Source organism: Chrysochloris asiatica, unplaced genomic scaffold (genome assembly GCF_000296735.1).
Source record: "Chrysochloris asiatica unplaced genomic scaffold, ChrAsi1.0 scaffold00171, whole genome shotgun sequence".
Classification (NCBI taxonomy): Eukaryota; Metazoa; Chordata; class Mammalia; order Afrosoricida; family Chrysochloridae; genus Chrysochloris; species Chrysochloris asiatica.
In genome coordinates this window covers 6,621,254-6,641,935 of record NW_006408689.1, presented here as the reverse complement: position 1 = coordinate 6,641,935, position 20,682 = coordinate 6,621,254, and the positions used below count along the sequence as shown (strand labels likewise).

At 37.5% G+C, this 20,682-nt stretch overlaps 1 protein-coding gene across 1 annotated transcript in view; it reads left to right on the top strand.

Annotated features, from left to right (window-relative positions):
- LOC102823018 (zinc finger protein 474-like) overlaps positions 1-20,275 on the top strand; it is a 59,705-nt gene extending 39,430 nt beyond the window's left edge. Inside the window, exons 2-3 of the mRNA XM_006871638.1 lie at positions 17,219-17,399; positions 20,124-20,275. Coding sequence (XP_006871700.1) covers positions 17,219-17,399; positions 20,124-20,275 — 333 coding nt within the window. The remainder of the gene's footprint in view (positions 1-17,218; positions 17,400-20,123) is intronic.
- Positions 20,276-20,682: the final 407 nt, after the last annotated feature.

Sequence of the window (20,682 nt, the reverse complement as noted above, 5' to 3'; positions counted from 1 at the left end):
TCAAACGTAGCAACAATTGTGATGTTAGCACAGGGCCAGACAGTGTTTTGTTCTGTTGTGCATAGGGTTGCTAGGGGTTAGTACTGACTCATAGTCACCTAAAAAAACAACAAAAAGATAATATATTGAAAATGTTTAATACTATTGTGTTCGTTGAATAAAGCATGACTGTTTGCATAAATGGCTTTTGGTCCATTGGTATTTAATATAAAATTCAAAGTATGAAATAGAAAAGAGGCAGTTCTAGGGGGTAGTATAGGTCATATGCTGAAAAGAAAATAGCCTGAGTCATGGGAAATCTGAAAGGGTAGTTGTGTGCAAGGATCAGGAATACATACTCTTCATGTCCAAGCATAATTTATCAAACCTGTTACTATCTTTTGGATCATTGTGAGTGTTTTCAGAATAGGGAGGGCATTCTCGTAGGTCACATACTACAGCCAAACTTTCTAAGCATTTTAAAAGGCCACAAAAGACCAGGATCCTAAAGCAATTCCAAGTCTGGAGAGTAATTTTTCAGAACTAAACATTCTTATTCCAAACATGTCTTAGTCAAAGCAGAGAAGTCAAGTTAAGTGCTTTCTCCTCTCAGCAGACTTTTTTTCTGACCCTAGCCTCATTTCTTGAGTAATTTCAATTTTTCCCTGCTTCCCTGGTCAGGTGGAATGGGCTCTATGCATGGCAATTGTCGCTGCTGTTAGTGCCATTGAGTCTCTTCAGACTCAGAGCTATCCTGTATTGGGTTTCTGAGGAGCATCTGGTCAGTGTATACTGCCAACCTTGCAGTTCAAACAGATCTTGCAGTCCAGTTCTTATCCTACAGTGCCACACTAGGACTCCATGGAATGCATGATAATTGGGGATCTATAAACCTTACTTAATGCCCAAAGGAAGAACTTAGGAAACATCTTTTAAAAGAATATTTATGAAATAAAAGTGGTGAGTTGGGTGAGGGCCAGTGATTCTAAACATATAACAGTGCCTGACACATCACCTACAACCTGAATATCCCCAGGCAAACACAGGGCATATGGGTGTTTTGATGCAAAGATATTATGATTGAAAAAGAAAACAAAATAAAATACCATACATCCTCCAAAAAACAAAATAACCAAAAAAAAAAAAAAAGTGAAACATTAAACTTCATGCATTTGTTTTTTTAATTTAAATTTTGTGCAAAGCATGTTTCTTGAGGGAAGGAGCCAAAAATTTCATTTGCATACATATTTGGTAATAAAAAGGACATCTTTAACATTCTGATAAAGCTGCTTGAGCGACTGCTTCACTAAAATAGGCTCATCAAAAAAAGACAATGGCACTGCTTCAATCAATTGATTAATCAGTCAATAAATACAGCAAACTACTGGCTTCCAATGTGCAAATGTGGGTTTCCTCTCTTCTCTGGAAGTCTATGGGTAATTTTTTCCGGGTTTTTCTACAATCAACATCCTGAATTTTTTTTCTATATCTTTCTTCCTGAGGTGAATGAATTGAATTTTTGATATAATTATACGGAGAATTGAGTTTATTCATAATGTACTTTCTCTGGGAAAATTTTTTTTAGGCAGTTAAGAGGATAAACAAAAAGTCAAGGAAAATCTAGAGGAATAAATTGCTTGAGGACATGGGGAGCCTTCCAGTATTGCTCAAATCAATCAATGAAAGAAAGTAACTGATCTTATATGTCTTTGGTGCACATACATGCACTCACATAAGCATGCATACACACTCATGTGTACACACACACTCATATGTGAAAGGGCCTTACGGTTCTCATTCTGGGAGATGAGGAACCAGTGTCAGTTATATTTCAAATAGACCAGATACCATGCATGTGGTCACAGAGGGTGAATCCTCCTTTCTGGCATCCATCTCTGACTGTATGGCTCAGTTCTTGACATCACAGAATTGGAATTTTCTTGATAAAATTGTATGCAGAAATGCGTTCAGGCCTAATGTGTTTTCTTGGGAAAAAAAAATTGTTTCTTAATTTTCTCTTGTTCTTTTTCTCTTTTTAATGTTTGTTTGTGTGGTTTTCTTGAACTGGAAAAAATCTTTGGGAGACAAATTAAAGTGTCACAATATAGATCATTTTAAACTATCCGATGGTTCCTGGTGAAGGACACTTTCAAACACATTGTTTGATTTTGGAATCTCATCTGAAGATACCTGTTGCTGACTTTGAACTGAGCTGACAGCATTGCATGGGCATGACAATACAAAAATATTCCACTAACTCTGTCTGCATGGGAGTTTTAAAATTAACTTTGTTATTGTTGTTAAGTGCCACTGAGTCAGTTCCAACTCATAAAAACCCGGAAAAAATTACCCATAGACTTCCAGAGAAGAGAGGAAACCCACATTTGCACATTGGAAGCCAGTAGTTTGCTGTATTTATTGATTGATTAATCAATTGATTGAAGCAGTGCCATTGTCTTTTTTTGATGAGCCTATTTTAGTGAAGCAGTGCTCAAGCAGCTTTGTATAGAGTTTCCAAGGAGCAGATGGTGAGTTTGAACTGCTGGCCTTGTGGTTTCAACCAACCTTGTAATACAGCGCTTTACCCCACAGCACCACATCAGGACTCCAAAATTAACTTTATTCGGATATCATTTACAAACAATAAAGTGCATCCATTTAACATGTGCAATTCAATGAGTTTTGACAGTTTTATACACCTGTGATACCACTACCAAAATCAAGATACAGAACATTTTCATCATCCTTCAAAGATGTCAAGATCCCTTGCACCCTTTTAAAATGTGTTTATCTTTCCTCCTCCAGCCTCCATGCAACTTCTGACTTTTGCTTTTCAATCACTACAGATTAGTTTGAATTGCATATAAATGGAATCATGGACTATTTACTCTTTCGTGTCTGGCTTCTTTTAGCAAAAAAATATTAGTTTATCTGCTCACTTGTTGGTTGATTTTTGGGATGTTTTCAGTAGCATAAATAATTTTATTATCACCTGTGAGTGCTGTCTGCCTCAGTACAAGTGGAACAAGTTTACATTTATAAAAAACCTTTTATTGTGACTTGAGTGAAGGTTTACAGAGCAAATCATCAGTTTTCCATTCAACAAATCGTATACTTTGCTTCATCACATGGTTTCAAATCCCCTCCATGCACTAACAGTTAACAGTATTTACCTTTGTTCACATTAACCACTGTATTCCTCCCTGTGTCTCTGGTCACCACCCCCATATTTCCTCTGTCAACCTCCCTCCGGTTGTATATAGCCTGCCCCATCACCCATGTCAATGTGTGTCTACCTTCTACTGCATGCATCATTTCCTCCTTCCCCCCAAACCATCATACAGTGTTTGTTTTATCAAGGAAAAACAAAAACCTTTGGGTTTTTGTTTTGTTTTGTTTTGTTTTTAATCTCTCCATGCCATCAGCTCTGCCTACATCTCTGGTGTTGCTGCTTCTCTAGATAGGGTCCCACGTTCTGCTCATGGTATTCTCTCTTGAGGGTCTTAGGGTCCTCTGTTCCTAGAATATAAGATTAACTACTCTCCCCATTTTTGTTATACAGCTTCTACCTTTACAGTTGTGACAATCACAATTAAGTATGATAACAATTTCTAATTATTGAATCAAATGAATCCTATCCCTGTCTCCTTTCACCAGACCCATCTAGACAAGAGGAAAACTATTCAATGAGTAGTCTACCTTCCCTGCATACTCTGAAACTAAACTTCCTCTTGAGAACTTGTAAGCCAGACACTTCGTGCCTTTATTACACACACACACACACACACACACACACACACACACCATTTTATGTAGCCAATGTGTAAGTTGCATGTCCCTATCAACCCGGTATACCAAGAGGATAAGTTTTATCCTTGATGTGAAGACTCCTTCCCTCTCAGTTGGTATTTTGAGCTATTCTTATATGCATAAGTGTAGGTCAAGTTCCTCAAGTTTTAGCAATTTACACTTGCTTCCTTTATCAGATTTCTTTGTCTTACTCTAGTCGAGTTCAGATCATCAAACCATTGAAGTTAAGTCAAATGGGTACTATCTGTAAGTTTAGGCATTCTTGTGCATCACTTCTTACTTTATATCAGTGGATGCTTCACTCTCAGCTCTAGCCCTCAGTAGTTAGTTCCTTGTCCATGGAATGAGGAGTGTCCCCAAGTCTCATGACACTTTAGACCAACCAGCCCTTCCTCTTCGCTCTCTCATCTCAAGGTGGATGGGAGTCTATGTAACTTGGTCAAACTCAGCCCATATGTTCATTACTACCTTTTTCCCCATTTCTACTCACAAGTAGACCAGTATGGTCTCCAACAAGCTTACATGCCTGCTCATTGTTCCCTTTGAGTTTCAGTCTTGGAGGGGGGTTTGTTATAAAGGGTCTTGATTGTTTGCGTTGATGGCTTCCTGGTGAACAACTTGCTTGTTCTTATAGCCAGTTTGCATTTTACCAGTTATCTCATAAACTATATACCCCATAGGGTTTCTGAGGCTATAAATGGAAGAAAGTTGCTCTATCCCAAGGAGCAGCTGGTAGGTTTGACTACCAATCTTTCATGTAACAGTCATGCACTTTAACCACTGTACCACCAAGACTCCTCATACTGTTTTAGTGTATGAGAAATTATAAATTGAGCTCATCTAGCCCGTCCTTCAATCTGATTCTCTGATAAATATTAAGGTTTCATTCTTGCATTCAAGTTTCATTTCTATCGCAACACACTTGTCACTACTTTTTTTCCTTGATATTTTTTCTGCATGACTCTACAATACACAGGTATAGAAATACCTTCCCTCTAGCACTGTCAAATCCCTACCCAGCTACTGAAGAATATATAAATTCTATCTAGTTGATTTCAATTCATAATGATCCCGTGCGTGTCAAAATAAAAGTGTGCTTCACTGAATGTTCAATGGCTGATTTTCCGAAATCTATTAAGAGGTCTTTCTGCTGACAGGTATCTCTAAGTGAATTCATACCTCCAATGTATTAGTTAGTAGCTGAATGCTATCTGTGCTAATGGTGTCTGTGGACAGAACCAAAGTGGGGAGAAGGTAAAACAATTAGAATAGGCACCAACCTTTGATCACCTTCTCAAAGTCTGGCCAATCCTTTTTCAATCCTATACTAAACAAACCTATCCTTTTTTCATACTTCCTGTAACCAGTCTTTTCATTATTGTCTTTAAAGCTTTCATGTTACTATATTGCGATGCAATTAAGCATTTAGACTTATGACTTAGAAGAAATATGTGACAGTCTACTTCTATAAAGTTTGCAATTCTTTTTGGCATTGTTAGATGCTGATGAATCAGTTCTGACTCATAACAACCCTATATACAATAGAACAAACTACTGCCTTATTCTGCACTAGCCTCATAATCATTGCCATGCTTAAGCCCACTGCGGCAGCCACTGTATCAATCCATTTCATTGAGGGTCTTCCTCTTTTCTTTTTTTAACCAATAATTACGTCCTTCTCTATAGACTGTCCCCTCTTAAGAACATGTCCAAAGTAAGTGAGAATAAATCTTACCATCCACACTTCTAAGGAACATTCTGACTGAACTTCTTCCAAGACAGATTTGTTTATTATTCTAGAAGTTCATGGTATATTCCATATTCTTCATCAATGCCATAACTCAAATGCATGAATTCTTCTTCCTGTTGTTAGGTGCCATTGAGTTGATACCAACTCATAGTGACCCTATGCACAACAGCACAAAATGCTGCCTGATTCTGGGCCAACTACACAATCATTGCTATGCTTGAGCCCATTGATACTGCCATTGTGCCAATCCATCTCATCGGGGGTCTTCCTGTTTTTCTCCATCTCTTCACTTTACCAAACATGGTATCCTTCTCCAGTGACTGGTCCCTAATGACAATATGTCTGGAGCATGAAAGACAAAGTCTGGTCATCTTGGCTTCCAAGGAGCACTCTGGATGTACTTCTTAGATATTTCTTATTCATTACCCATCTTCCACATGAGCCCCCGTGTGGCACTGAAGGATAAGCACTGGTCTGCTAACCATGCTAACTGCACGCAAAGCCTCCAGTCACTCTCAGAAACCGTATGCAAGGGTCAGTATGAATTGGAACCAATTTGACAGCATTTAACAACAACATATACTTATGAGGTAATTGAAAATATCATTGCTTAGGTCAGGTACACTTCAGTCCTTAAAGTGACATCTTTGCTTTGAACACTTTAAAGTAGTCTTGTGCTGCAAATTTGCTGAATGCAATACACTGTTCCTTCCATGGACATTAACGGTGGATCCAAAATAAAATTAGATAATTGATAACTACAATTTTTAATCTGTGTATCATGATGTCCACCACTCGTATGTCAGTTTGTCATAGTGTGGTAGCTTTCATGTTGCTGTGATGCTGGAAGCTATGCCACTGGTGTTTTAATTATATATATATATATATTGTTGTTGTTGTTGTTGTTGTTGTTAAGTGCCGTTGAGTCAGTTCTGACCCATAGCAACCCTGAACAGGGTTTCCAAGGCTGTCAATCTTTATGGGAGCAGAAAGCCTCATCTTTCTCCCACGGAGCAGCTGGTAGTTTCAAACTGTTGACCTTGAAGTTAGCAGCCCAATTCATAATCACTACGCTACCAGAGTTAGATTATGACTAATCAGTTCTGATTCAAAGAAATCTATGGTGTGGTCACCTATAGTGGACAGGCTTCAGCTGAGCTTCCAGACATAGACAGATTAGGAAGAAGGAAAGGCAGAATACTTCTGAATGTTTAGCCACTGGAAACCTTATGAATATCAGTGGAACACTGTCAGATAACACCAGAATTGACTATTGAAACACTGTGAATAGCATCTGAATATTGTCAAATATAATGCCAAAAGATGAAGCTCTCAGTTTGGAAGGCTCTCAGATATGACTGGGAAAGAGCTGCCTCCTGGAAATGAGTTGACCATGATTATAAGAATAGAGTAAAACTCTGATGACCTTCAAAATGAAATGGTTGATGTTCAACCATTTCAAGAGGCAGCATATGATCAAGAGACAATGGTCCTGAAGAAAAAATGTCCAAAGTTCACAGAAGTCATTGGCAAAGAAAATGCTCCAGGAATTGATGGAATACAAATTGCAGGTGATACAACCTTGCTTCTTGAAACAGACAGGATTTAAAATACTTACTGATAAAGATCAAAGACGACCACATCATGAGAAATGGAGAAAAGATAAAAGTTGTCAAACACTTCCTTTTGCTTGGATCCACTATCAACACTCATGGAAGTGGCAGTCAAGAAATAAAATAACATATTGCATTAGGCAAATCTGCTGCACAAGACCTTTTTAAAGTGTTGAAGAACAAAGACTTGAGGACTATGGTGTGCCTGATCCAAGTCATTGTCTTTTCAATAGCCTCATATTGCATGTGAAAGTTGAGCGATGAATATGAAAGATGGTAGAATAATTTGATGCATTTGAGTTATGGTGTTGGAGAAGAATATTAAAAGTATCATGGACTTTCAGAAGAACAAAGAAATATGTATTGGAAGAAGTACAGTGAGAATGCTCCTTACACACCAGAATGGAGAGACTTCATCTGTCATACTTCAGAAATAGTATCAGGAGGGACCAGTCCCTAGAAAAAGGACATCATTCTTAGTAAAGTGGAGGGTCAGCAAAAAAGAGGGAGACCCCAAGTGATCAGCAATGAGCTCAAGAGTAAGCACGATTGTGAAGTTAGTGCAGGTCTTGGCAGTGTTTTGTTCTGATGTGCATGGGGCCAGTATGAGTGGGAACTGACTCAAAGGTACCTAACAACAATCATGATCTTGCTTATTGGTCCACTTGTGAGGATTTTTGTTATAGTAAGGGGTAATCCATATTGAAGATTGTAATTGTTAATCTTCATCTATAAATGCTTCCAGTTCTCTTCATTTTCTGAAAGTGTATTGCAGATTGTCAATGAATCTTCCTCTAACCCTGATGCTGAATTTTTATTCATATAATTCATCTTTTTGGAGGATTTGCTCAGTACACAGATTGAATAAATAATGGTAAAAGAATGAACCCTGCACACATCTTTCTTAAAAATTGTAAACTATGTAGCAGAGTCTTGGAAACCCTTAGAGACAAGTCTACTCTGCCTTGAAGGGTTGCTATAAATTGGAAACAACTAAATGAGAATGGATTTTGTTAAGCAATTGTTGAAAGGGTTAGGAGTTTAGCAATTTATTTGAGGATGTTCTTTTTCTTTTATTTGTACAGTTCCACTCATTCAATAAAATTTTTGAATATTAGCCCCTCATCTGACTTCTGATCAGCACCATTCTCTTCCTTTCTGCTTCAGACTGCAGACACTGTGCCCCGCCCCCCACCATCATGCTGATGTTAAGTGCCATTGAGTCCGTTTCAACTCATAGCAACCTTGTATAGAGTTTTAGAGGTTGTGGATTTGAACTGCCAATCTTGTGGTTTGAAGTCCAGTTCTGATCTTACAGCACCAAAATGCAGTCAGTAGTTTATATGTTTATCTTCATCAATAAGGATAGCTAAAGACTGGTGGGGGTGGGATCCCCAAGCCTTCCAGCAAAGTGAAAGTTCCGTATTCATTTGTTTGTTGCTAAATGGAGCAGATGAATAAAAGCACAAAAGCAGTATATTTGAGGACTATGGCTTCTAGCTTGGGTCTCTAGTTTGGCGTGGTTGGAGAGCGATGTGCATAGGGTTAAGGTTGGCCATGATTGTCAGCTTCAAGTGTTTGGACTTTATTCTGTTGACTGTGAAAAACATAGGCATTACTGAGATCATGTCAGAGGCCAGGTTTACACAAAACATAGTTAAGTGCAAGGAAAGGGAGTTTGGAGGTGATTTGTCAGTGCAGCCAGAATGGGCAATACAAGATTCAAGGAATAATATGCTTCCTCTAGTCCCAAATTGCCATCTTTTTGGCAGTCACTTTTCAACATTAAGAGGACTAATACAACTCCTTTTAGCTATTTGTGAGTTTGTATTTTGGGCTAATATACTGTGGCCAGAAAAACAAGCCTAAACAAAATTAAGCTATCTGGAAACCATGTTTAGATTGTTTTATGGTGAAAACAAACTCATGCTAAATGCTCTACTCAGATTGCATTTCCAAGTTTTTATTACTGCTTTATAAAGTAATGGTAAAAACACTAGGACTTTAAGTTGCTTCATATAATCATCTAATGAATGTATATTCAACTGAAAATAACTAGAAAATTAAGAGTCTCATTTGAACACTATAATTTAAAATATTGCAAATAATTTTAATTTCCACTGTAGTTGTAGCATTCCGATTTTTGTAGCATTTTTATTTGTCAAGTTAAATTTATTTTATATTCCTTCTTCTATGACTTCTCCTTTAATTAAATGGAATCATCATCAGCCTCTTACAGTTTCCATATTTCTGAGCTTATTAGATTCTTCCATTCCTTGATTGCTTATGTTTTATTAATTGGTGCTTTTCAGAGGACACCTGAGATAGAGTTACTATATAATTCATTGACCAAGCAAGAAAACCTTAGACAATAAAAGGAGTTATTAATATTTAGCCTGTTGTTAACTGCTGTTGAGTCAGTTCTAACACACAGCCTCCCTTTATAAGGTTTCCAAGGAACCACTAACCATAAGGTTGGCAGTCTGATGGTCATCCTATAATGCCATACCAGGACTCCAATGTTTTTCCTGCTGTTTATGTTAAGTGCTGTCAAGTCAGTTCTGGCTCACTGTGATCCTGTATAGGATTTCTGAGGAGCAGCTGGTGGGTTTGAACTGCAGACCTTTTGGTTAGCAGGTCACACCAGGACTCCAGTCCTTAGCCTAAAGCATAGGAATAAAACGGACTGTACTAGGCAAAGTGTTGATGGTGAATCCAAGCCAAAATGAAGTCTTGGACAACTTTAAACTTTTCTCCATTTATAATGGATGTTGTTTAATGGTCTAATGGTGAGGATTTTTGCTTTCTTTACAATTCAGCAAGTATTTTAAGCCCTTTTTGCTTTCAGCAAGTAAGGTTATATCATCTGCATATTGCTGGTTGTTAATGAGTCTTCATCCAATCCTGATGCCATGTTCCTCTCATATAGTTCAGTTTTTTGGATTATTTGTTCAGCATATAAACTGAATATGTATGGTGAAAGAATACAATCTTTGTGCAATTTGTGCCTGGAAAATGATTGAAAACACACGAAAATCTTTGTGAATTCAAGTTTAAAGCAATACACACATATGAAAACTTTCCTGAGTGTGCTCCAGTGCCTGTGTCTATATCTAGGCTAACTGTTCACAGGAAACTAATAAAAACAAAATCATGATAAACCCTGATACACTTATGTGTGTAGGCATGTAAAGCAGCATTTATCTGCCTCCCCCATAGCAGTTCACACTGGCAATAGTTTATTTTGATTTGATTATCAACTTTAAAAAAATGTCTGTCTTAATGTTTGTAAAGTGTTGCCATGCCACTTAAATATATGAAATGTTGATGGAAAAAATGTTGATGTAATCCTTTGCTCTGCAATAACTTCACTGACTTATCAACTTCCTTTGATTTCACCTTCCTGAAGTTCAGCTAGCCTTGGCAAGTTCCAACATTGACAGGATTCCCTGTCCTCACAGATCTCTACTGCCGCTGCTTTGCTCTTTTATGCCATGGCTCTGAAAGCTAAGGGACAGCACATTTGCTAAGAAGGGACTTTCTATCATTTCTAACAGGACTATGGTCTCTTCTTCCTGTTCCTCTTCTTCATCCCCAAATATCTACTGCCATCTAAAAACACTGAGGAAAGGAGCTGCCTAGTAAAAATTAGCAGTTGGAGTATTAGTAGAACCCACAAGATGGCGATGGGACAGTTGCCCCTAGACATTTCAAATTGACAGTCATGGCATTAATGAGAAATATGTTCTCTCATCTTGATCCAGACCCATAGGGATGCATCTTTTTTCTTCAGTTGTGTCTGGGTTGTTTGTACTTCCTTAAGAGCACGGCTTAGGAGTTAATTTCAAACCTAAGAACATGAAATATGTTACAGGTTCAATTGTAGTTCAGCCACAAATATAGAGTATGAATAAGCTTTGGAAAATATAATATAGAACATCTTAGTCTTTTTATGCCATTAATTTTCTCCTACATCCCTTTTAGTTTTTCTACACATGTTTTCTGGCCTTTATGTTTGTCTGCTTTCTTCTAACCTTTCCAACCAAAGGAAACCTTTTGACAGTATGACATGAATGTCTTCATTTATGACCTATGTCATTTATTTTGCTTATACGCTTAGTTAAATATTGGATTTGGTTCAGACTTTCCATATGGAATTTAATAAATTCATTATTCTTGAAATTAAAAGAATAACTTATCATTTTCTGACAAAAAAAATCTGTATTTAATTAATCTTTCAAGTAAAAAAAAATATGTAAAATACTGAGAAAATTTTGGATACCTTGAAATTATTATCATTAGTAGAAAAACTCCTGAGATTTCTCCTAGGTCTTGAATTACCCATAGATGTCACATTTTAGATGTTAACCTTTGCTATGTGGCTATTGCAAAGGAAGATTGAACTATCTAGCCAATTTGATTAAAATCACTGGTGTGGTGCTGTGGAATAAAGCACTGGACTGCAAGTTCAGTTTGAATCACAAGGTCAGTTTGAATCACAAGGTTGCTGTTTGAACTCACCAGCCACTTCTTGGATACCCTATACAGGGTTGCTATGAGTTGGAACCGACTCGATGGCCCTTAACAACAATTGGCATAATTCAGTATGTGATAGTGGCGATGGTGGTGGTGATGGTGTGCCATGGAGTCAGTTCCAACCCATAACAACCCTGCATGGGGTTTCCAAAGATGTTAAGTCTTTAAAGGAGCAGAAAGCCTCATCTTTCTCCCATGGAAGGGTTGGTAGTTTGGAACGGCTGACCTTGAAGTTATCAGCCTAACTCATAACCACTATGCTACCACAGCTCCAGTATGGAATAATAGAATAAAATAATTTATCTCAAATAATATGCTTAAAGAAAAAACTTGGATCATCCAAAAAGTGACTTTATTTTCCATTTTGTTTGGTTTGTATTAACTTAATTTTCTCATCTAGAATCTGTTAATATTTCTGTGTAGCTCAGCAGAAATCATAATTGTGGTTCTGTTTTGATTTTCCTTTGTGCTCTTTTCATTGTCAGTATCACTCTCCAATAGTCACAGTGAAAACTATGCTGAATCTAAACCACATACATTTTTTTAATTATGTTTTATTTCCCAAAGTAAACTACATCATCCACTTAATTTGTTTCTGTTCTCATATCACTCAATATTATGAAACAACCTATTGGGGGGAAAAAGTAACAAGAATTTCCACAAAAATTTCTTGCAGCTTCATTTGTTGTTGCTAAGTGCTGTTGAATAGGTTCCTACTCTTAGTAACCCTATATTGAGTTTCCAAGGAAGGACTGGTGGGTTTGAACTGCCAACATTGTGGTTTCCAGTATGATGCTTATCCTACAGCACCACACCAGCTCAACTTAACTGGACCTTTTCATTTATTTAGTAAGTATTCATTCCTAATTTAATCATCACATTCCTTATAGTACCTAATCCCAACATTGTTTTCTACTATTCTTTTTCCCAGAATCTGAGTATCTTCATTCTCTGAAGATCATTTTGCCATGTATTTAGAAGATTAAGGGAACTCCATTAATATCTCACATCTCTGGAAGAAACTTTCACTAGCTTCATCTATTCTTTTCCAGCTATGGCCTTGATCCCATCCCCACCTTCTTCCTCTGTATCCTTTCCCTATGGATTAATTGATTTTCCTTGTGTCTTGAGTGTGTCAGTTTGTCATGCTGTGGTAGCTTGTGAGTTGCTGTGATTCTGAAAGCTATGCCACCGGTATTTTAAATACCAGCAGGGTCACCCATGGTGGACAGGTTTCAGATGAGCTTCCAGATGAAGAAAGACTAGGAAGAAGGAGTGATGGAACCACTTCTGAATATTTAGTCACTGAAAACCTTATAAATAGCAGAGAAACACTGTTAGGTATAGTGCCAGAAAATAAGCCCCTCAGGTTAGAAGGCACTCAAAATGTGACTGGGGAAGAACTGCCTCGTAAGAGTAGAGTTGACCGTGATGGTGCAAATGGAGTAAAGCCTGTGGGAAAAAAGCCTGCGGGACCTTCATTTGCTGATGGGACACAGCTCAAGATAAAGAGAAACAGCTGTAAACATCCACTGAAAATCGGAACATGGAATATATGAAGCATGAATCTGGGAAAACTGGACGTTGTCAAAAATGAAATGGAATGCACAAACATCAATATCTTAGGCATTAGTGAGCTGAAATGGATTGCTATTGGCCATTGTGAACCTGATGATCACATGGTTTACCATGCTGGAAATGAGAAATTGAAGAGGAATTGTGTTACAATCATTATCAAAAAGAACATATCCAGATCAGTCATGAGGTACAATGCTGTCTATGACAGAATACTATCCATGTGCCTACAGGGAGCAAATAATACGAGAAGCTGGGTTCTATTAAAAAAACTGTGGCATCAGGATTGGAGGAAGACTCATTAACAACCTGCAATATGCAGATGTTAAAACCTTGCTTGCTGAAAGTGAAGAGGAGTTAAAACATTTACTGATGAAGATCAAAGAGCACAGCTTTCAGTATGGATTACATCTCAATGTCAAGAAGACAAAAATCCTCACCACTGGACCAATAAACAACATTCTTATCAATGGAGAAAAGATTGAAGTTGTCAAGGACTTCAATTCTTCTTGAATCAACTATCAACACTCATGGAAGCATCAGTCAAGATATCAAAGGACGTATTGCATTAGGCAAATCTGTTGCACAAGACCTTTTTAAAGTGTTGAAGAGCAAAGATGTCAGCTTGAGGACTAAGGTGTGCCTGACCCAAGCCATGGTATTTTCAATAACCCAGTTCTGGTAGCGTAGTGGTTATGCATCGGGCTGTGAATCGCAAGGTCAGCTGTTCGAAACTATCAGCTGTTCCACAGGAGTAAGACGAGGCTTTCTGCTCATGTAAAGATTTATAGCCTCGGAAACCCTGTACAGGGTTGCTATGAGTCGGAACGGACCCCAAGGCACATCACCTCCACCACCATATGCATGCGAAAGCTGGACAGTAAGGAAGACCATAGAAGAATTGATACTTTTGAGTTATGGTGTTAGAGAAGAATATTGAAAGTGCCATGGATACCAAAAGAACCAATAGATCCATTTTGGAAGAAATGCAGTCTTGAAGGCCTAAATGGCCAAACTTCATCTCTCATAACTGTGACATATTGTCAGGAGGGACCAGTAATGGAGAAGGATATCATGTTTGGTAAGGCAGAGGGTCAGAGAAAAAGAGGAAGACCCCCAATGAGATGGATTGGCCAAGTGACAGCATCAATGGACTCAAGTGTGGCACAGTCATGTGGTTGGCCCAGGATCGGGCAACGTTTCCCCCTATCTACTTTGTTCTTCCATCCCCCTCCCCCTTCTTGTGTATTGCCTTCCACAACACCAGAATTCCCACATGCCTTTAAAGTGTTTTTTGTTTTTTTTCTACTATGTGATACTTAACTTGAAGTAATTTAGTTTTTATCAGTACTACTCCACTGAAAGAAGCCTGGTAGCATAGTGAATTACGAGCTGGGCTGCTAACCACAACATCAGAAGATGGAGTGTACTAGTCGTTAAGGGGAGAAGAATTAGGCTTTCTGCTCCCATAAAGATGTACACCCTCAAAAACCCTATGTTGTTGTTATTAAATGCTGTTGAGTTCATTCTAACTCATAGCAACCTTCAGAGTGACCCTGTATATGGTTGCCAAAAAGCAACTGGTAGGTTTGAACCACCAACTTTGTAGTTCAAACCAATCTTGTGGTCATGTACTTATTCTATAGTGCACACCAGAACTCTTCACACAGGGTCACTATGAGTTGGACATGACTCCCTGGTATACAAGCACCACCACTGCTACCACTACATTGAAAGGAACTTTGGTGGCAGAATAATTAAGCCCTGATATGCTAACTGAAAGACTGGCAGTTTAAACCCATCTACCAGTTCTGGTGTGGCACTGGGAGTTAACGCACAAGACTACAAAGCTGTTTATACTGTTTTGTATACAGTGTTTCAAGCTCACCAGCTGCTCCTCGGAAACCCTATACATGGACGTCATGGGTCAGAACTGACTCTACGGCACTTAACAACAACAAACCAGATCCATGGGAGAAATATGTGGCAATCTGCTCCAGTAAAACTTACTGGTGGAAAACCCTCTGGGGTAGTTATACTTTGACACAAAGGGTTATCCAATTAGTTGCACCTAATAACAACTCCAGAGTCCTGGTGTGGCGCTGTGGGTTAATGCACCAGACAGCAAAGCCTTCTGAACTGCAAGGCTGGTGGTTCAAGCTCACCAGCTCCTCCTTGGAAACCCTATACAGGGTCGCTATCGGTCATAATCGACTCGACGGCATTTAACAACAACAGTAACAACTCCATTGAAATCAACTGGTATGTAATCTACTGGTAACCAAACCTCATAACTTTTTCTCAATTACTCTGTTGTTTATTGTTAGGTGCTGGCAAGTTTTTGTTTGCTTTGTTTCTTTACATTACATTGCAATCCATACTGAATGAAGTCAGTATTCTTTGATCCTCATCAGCAAATACTTCAAGTCCTCTTCACTTTCAGCAAGAAAGGTTGTATAATCTGCATATATAATCTCACTGTTAATGAACCTTCCTTCCTCCAGTCCTGACACCATGTTCTTCTTCATACAGCCCAGCTTCTTGAATTATTTGCTCAGCATACAGACTGAATAAATATGTTGAAAGAATTCAACCCTGACACACACACTTTGTAGGATTTGACAAACACTATTTTTCTGGAAATTAATCTTCTTTCTGCATATCTTGTTTAACTATAATCTTGAGCTTTTCTCTGCCTCCTAGCTGTAATTTTCCTTGTCCAATCTTTTTATTATGGATAGCCCACAAGGAACTTTTCTCCATGCTCTCTCTATTCAAGGGAGCTTCAAAGAGTTTGTGAAAAAATTGGAGTTGAAAGTTGGATAAGGACCACTGGTGGCACAGTGGTTAAGTGCTGTGATGCTAATCAAAAGATTGGTGGTTTAAGCCCACCAGTTAGTCCTCATGGAGAAAGATGTGACAATTTGCTCCCCTAAAGATTTACTACCTTGGAAACCCTATGGGGAAGGTCTACTATGTCTATAGAGTTGCTGATTTGGAATCAACTTGCCTGCAACAGGTTTGTTTTGTGTTTGTTTTTTTTTACTTCTCTCTCTGTTTCATGTTTTGGAAAATTTCATATTTTTATGCATGTTTTCTGTGTGAATAGCTTACAAATTTTAACTGAATTCCAAGTCTGTTTCCTCTTATAGCTGGACTGATTCATATTTAAATTCTGCTTGTGTGTCAAACTCAATAGGCACAAAACAGAGACCATTTTTCTCCTCCCCTAACTTGCTTTTCCTGACTTCTCTTTTTCTGTAATTGAGAACACCATCTTTGGGGCCACCCAGAATAAAATATTGAAATCAGTGTATTAATGAGCAACTGTTGCACAATCTTACTGAAGACTTTCTGGAAGATAATACATAGTGAGCCTTAGTGAAAAAGCTGAGTGTTTATCCACCAACTCTCACCCGTAATTGTTTAAGCCTGCTTTCTAGCATTCTAGCTGTTCTGCCTTTGGTGGAGTCTAATACTGGTCTACTGCAGGTTAGAAAAGGTAGAGAATCACAGATGCTGGTGGTAGAAAGTTGTTGTCATATTGGAATTAAGGCACACATAACAGTATATTTCATAAGTTCTCCAGTGACAGTCATTACTTTCTATCTCAGTCATATTGGTTCACTAGAGTCTAATGATTGAGAAATAACATCTTTTTCAAAAATATTTTATTTTCAAAATAAACTCACAAACATCAAATGGTGATGTGTATACATTTTTATTTTTTCTGATAAGTAGGATCTGATAGGCCAAATGGCTAAATAAAGGGAGGGGAACTGACTTAAACATGAGATGGTTAAAATACTTAAGGGATACTTTTTCAAACTGGTTGATTTTTAAATATATACATTTATTTAAAAATTTTAATTACAGCTAATTTAAAAGTATTGCAATTTTAAAATACAATTTCCAAACCTGAAGTTTACCTAACTGATGTCTGTATTACCCATAGCCAGCAATGATAAGACGTCCACCAACTATTGTTTGCTACATTTGCGGTCGCGAATATGGAACAAAATCTATAAGTATCCATGAGCCTCAATGTCTTAAAAAATGGCATAATGAAAACAACTTGTTACCTAAGGAGCTAAGGAGACCAGAACCAAAAAAACCAGAAGTCAGGGCCATTACTGGTAAGTTCCTGGAGAAGAGAAGATTTGGAAGTATTTTATGTTTTTCTCTTTAAACTTACAAAAGTAAAGGTATTCTTTCTAACCTGTTCAAACAACTAAAATCAGCAACATGTATTATCTTGACAATAGCTAAATAGGAAGACAAATTCTGGGATGCCTATCCATAGTGTTGTGTTTTGATGTTGAGACACAATCACACTGTGTCCCAGCAAAGCTATACAAGAAGAGGGACTCATTGGAATTTACTTCAACAGTATTTTCCAAAAGTCGCTTGTATATATATTTTCAAACAACACTCAATAAAAGTGAAACTTAAAAAAAATTTTTTTTCTGGACAACCAGGGTCACATTTTCAAAAATAGATGTGCCCTGGTATTCATAGAGCTGAATATCAAATTCAAATGTTCACAGGGTCCACTGGTTAGGTTACAGAAACTACTCCAAGTGTGAAAATCAGAAGAGACTATAGTGAACTGGATAGCACCTGCTCTCTCTAAAGGAGAGAGCTGCTGCTCAATTTCAGCTGGTATTATCATTAAGAAATTTAGCCCAATGTAGTGAGAGCTTTCAATAACATTAAAAAACAACAACCTGGAAAGATGAAGATTTTTATTTTTTAAAAATGTTTAATTTTTTTAAATATTTATAATTAATACTTTGTCCAAGCTGAATGAAACTGGTGCTTTATAGACAGCTATGTGTGATCTTACCACAGAGCTTTATGCTTACTAATTTAATGTATAAGAATAAAGGGAATATTTTATGTCATGCAAAGTCAAATTTATTTTTATCTTATTTCTACCATTGCCATTTTCTCAGTAGATGTCCTGAATCCCTTCAAAGGAAAACCATTCTTGCTTTTAAGATTAATATAATTTAATTCATTCATTTTCTACAGGTAACCATCTATACTCAATGCTAGAAGTCACCTTGAAAGTCATTGTCAACTAGTCCAAAACATTTTTGTTAGAGATGTGATCCCAAGAAAGTCTTAAGAAAACCAACAGAGTGGAATCTTGACTGCTATAATAAAGTTCTAGATGCTGCTAGAATGCATCTATTCCCAGTCCTTTACAAAGGGACAACTTTGTGTACAGTAGAGGTGGGAAAAGAGTAAAAGATAAAACATTCACCTACTGAAATAAGAGCATTTGCCTAGAGATTGTTTACCTAAATGAAAACTCGCTTCCCAGAAGTTGTCATTTGTTGTCAAAAATATGTTGCTTTCTATCGGATCTTTGTCACCTTCCTTGCTTGAGCACAGTCATTCCGGTCTAGAAGAGGCAGGAGAAACAAGTGATCCAAAAGCCCTGGTAGATTCACTAGTCTGTTATTGCTACAGGTGGGATAGGCAGATCCTCTAACAGCACTAGTCCATAATGTTCCTTTTTGTTCCCATGCTACACTTACCTCTGAAGTTGTCCTTCTTCTCTAAGGAAAGAGAATTCAAGTAATCATTTGCCTTAAATGACTCACTGTGCCCATGGAGTTCAAATTCCCCTGCCCCCAGAGCCAAAGTCAAACTCTTATTTAAAAGAGTGATGAATAATCTTCAACTAAGAATCAATGAATACTCTGGAATTTTTCAGTCTGTATTAATTACTCATATGAGTAAAAAGACAGTCATTGCCGTTTTTTTTTTTCCCAAAAAAAGACTTTTCAAAGCATGAAAAATATAAATTTATATCCTACATAGAAAATGGTACTGGCTTTATCCAAAAGGAAAAATACTAGGCTGCTCTTGGATTTAGTTTCCCAGGGAGCAGAAAGAACATTAGGATCAGGCATGTTAAGGAATCTAAGTCTTGCTATGGTCATGTACACCATTAGATAGAAATCATATGAGAATTCCCAGGCCTTTAATGAAAAAGTATATGTAGTGCCAATGATAAAAACTATGGAATATATTTTTGAGTGCCTGGCTATATTTTGGGGGGCCTATTTTGGGTGATTCTAAGACATAGTCAATTTAATGTACTAAAGTCACTCAACTTAAATAAGGTTTATTAAAGTTAAATCCCACACTGCTTTTCTAAAATAAAGCCATATGCATTTTTTCCTATGCTCTGCCAATGAAGATTATATATCTTTCAGTTGTCTTTGTTGTTTTCTTAAGGACATTTCTTTTCATCAGATTAACTATTCTATTTGTGTTCTTCAATTTAATTGCCTAAAGAATCTCTGAGTTTATGACCATAACCCATACCCATAAAGACACGATAAATTTTGAGGATACAATTCATCTTAAATTCACCCTCATCTGTCAGTTTTGGCCTCCAAAAACATTCCAATGAGGAATTACAGAAGAATAAAATAGAAATACATGTTCTTTCCTCCTTTGTAAGCTTATATTTAGAGTCAACTGAAAGGAGGCCAAAAGTTATATTTGCAAGATAATAATGTGTAAGCAAAGATGGTAATAATTAGTGAAGAATGCATATCATAATATATAAAAACAGTTTTCTTCTTTTTAAAGTCCAAGGAGAGGAAAGCCTCTGGTTCATAGCTAACTTTACTCAACCCCTACCAGAGTGAACAGCACTTTTTTTCCCCTTTTTTTCCAAAAGTAATATGATTTGTTTAAAAGTCTCAGTCAACAGGTATTTCCTAAAAATGTTTTCCATAAAGGCTAGAAAATGATTCTCCAGAGAGAAAACTGACCCATTTTACCTTTTTCTTTTTCTTTTTTTCCTCTCTCTCTCTCTTTTTTTTTTCACTTTCCAGGCAAAGGTTTCTATGATCTTGATGCTTTAAATGAAGCTGCTTGGACAAGTGCCCAGAGCCAGTTGGTTCCTTGTAATATTTGCGGGCGGACCTTCCTGCCAGACAGACTGATTGTTCACCAGCGATCTTGTAAAACCAAAGCTGCCAAGTAAAGCTCTCTCACACTACTGAAGTGTTATGGAATTAAATTTTCTTTAAAGAAAGATTGGGAATATAGTGGGGAAAAGGAAAAGGGGGTGAAGAGAAGAGGAGACAGGAAAACCAGCATTGGCCAAGGGATGATCTAGCACTTGAAGCCCAGCCAGATGCTTTGGTGGGTCTAGCAGATGCCCAACATTACATAGAGGGTCTAATTTTAATGGGCAGCTGCAGCTGTTTGTGTACAGAGGTCCCCAGGTTATGAACAAGATTCGTTTTGAAATGTGTCTTTTAGTCAAATTTGTAGGTAAGTTGGTACAAATACATACAGCCGTATTTTAGTGCTGGAAAAGGTGTGAAGACTTTGCAATGATTTAAAAGCTGCCAGTGAAGGTGATTGTGATGAAGAATCTGTTGTGAG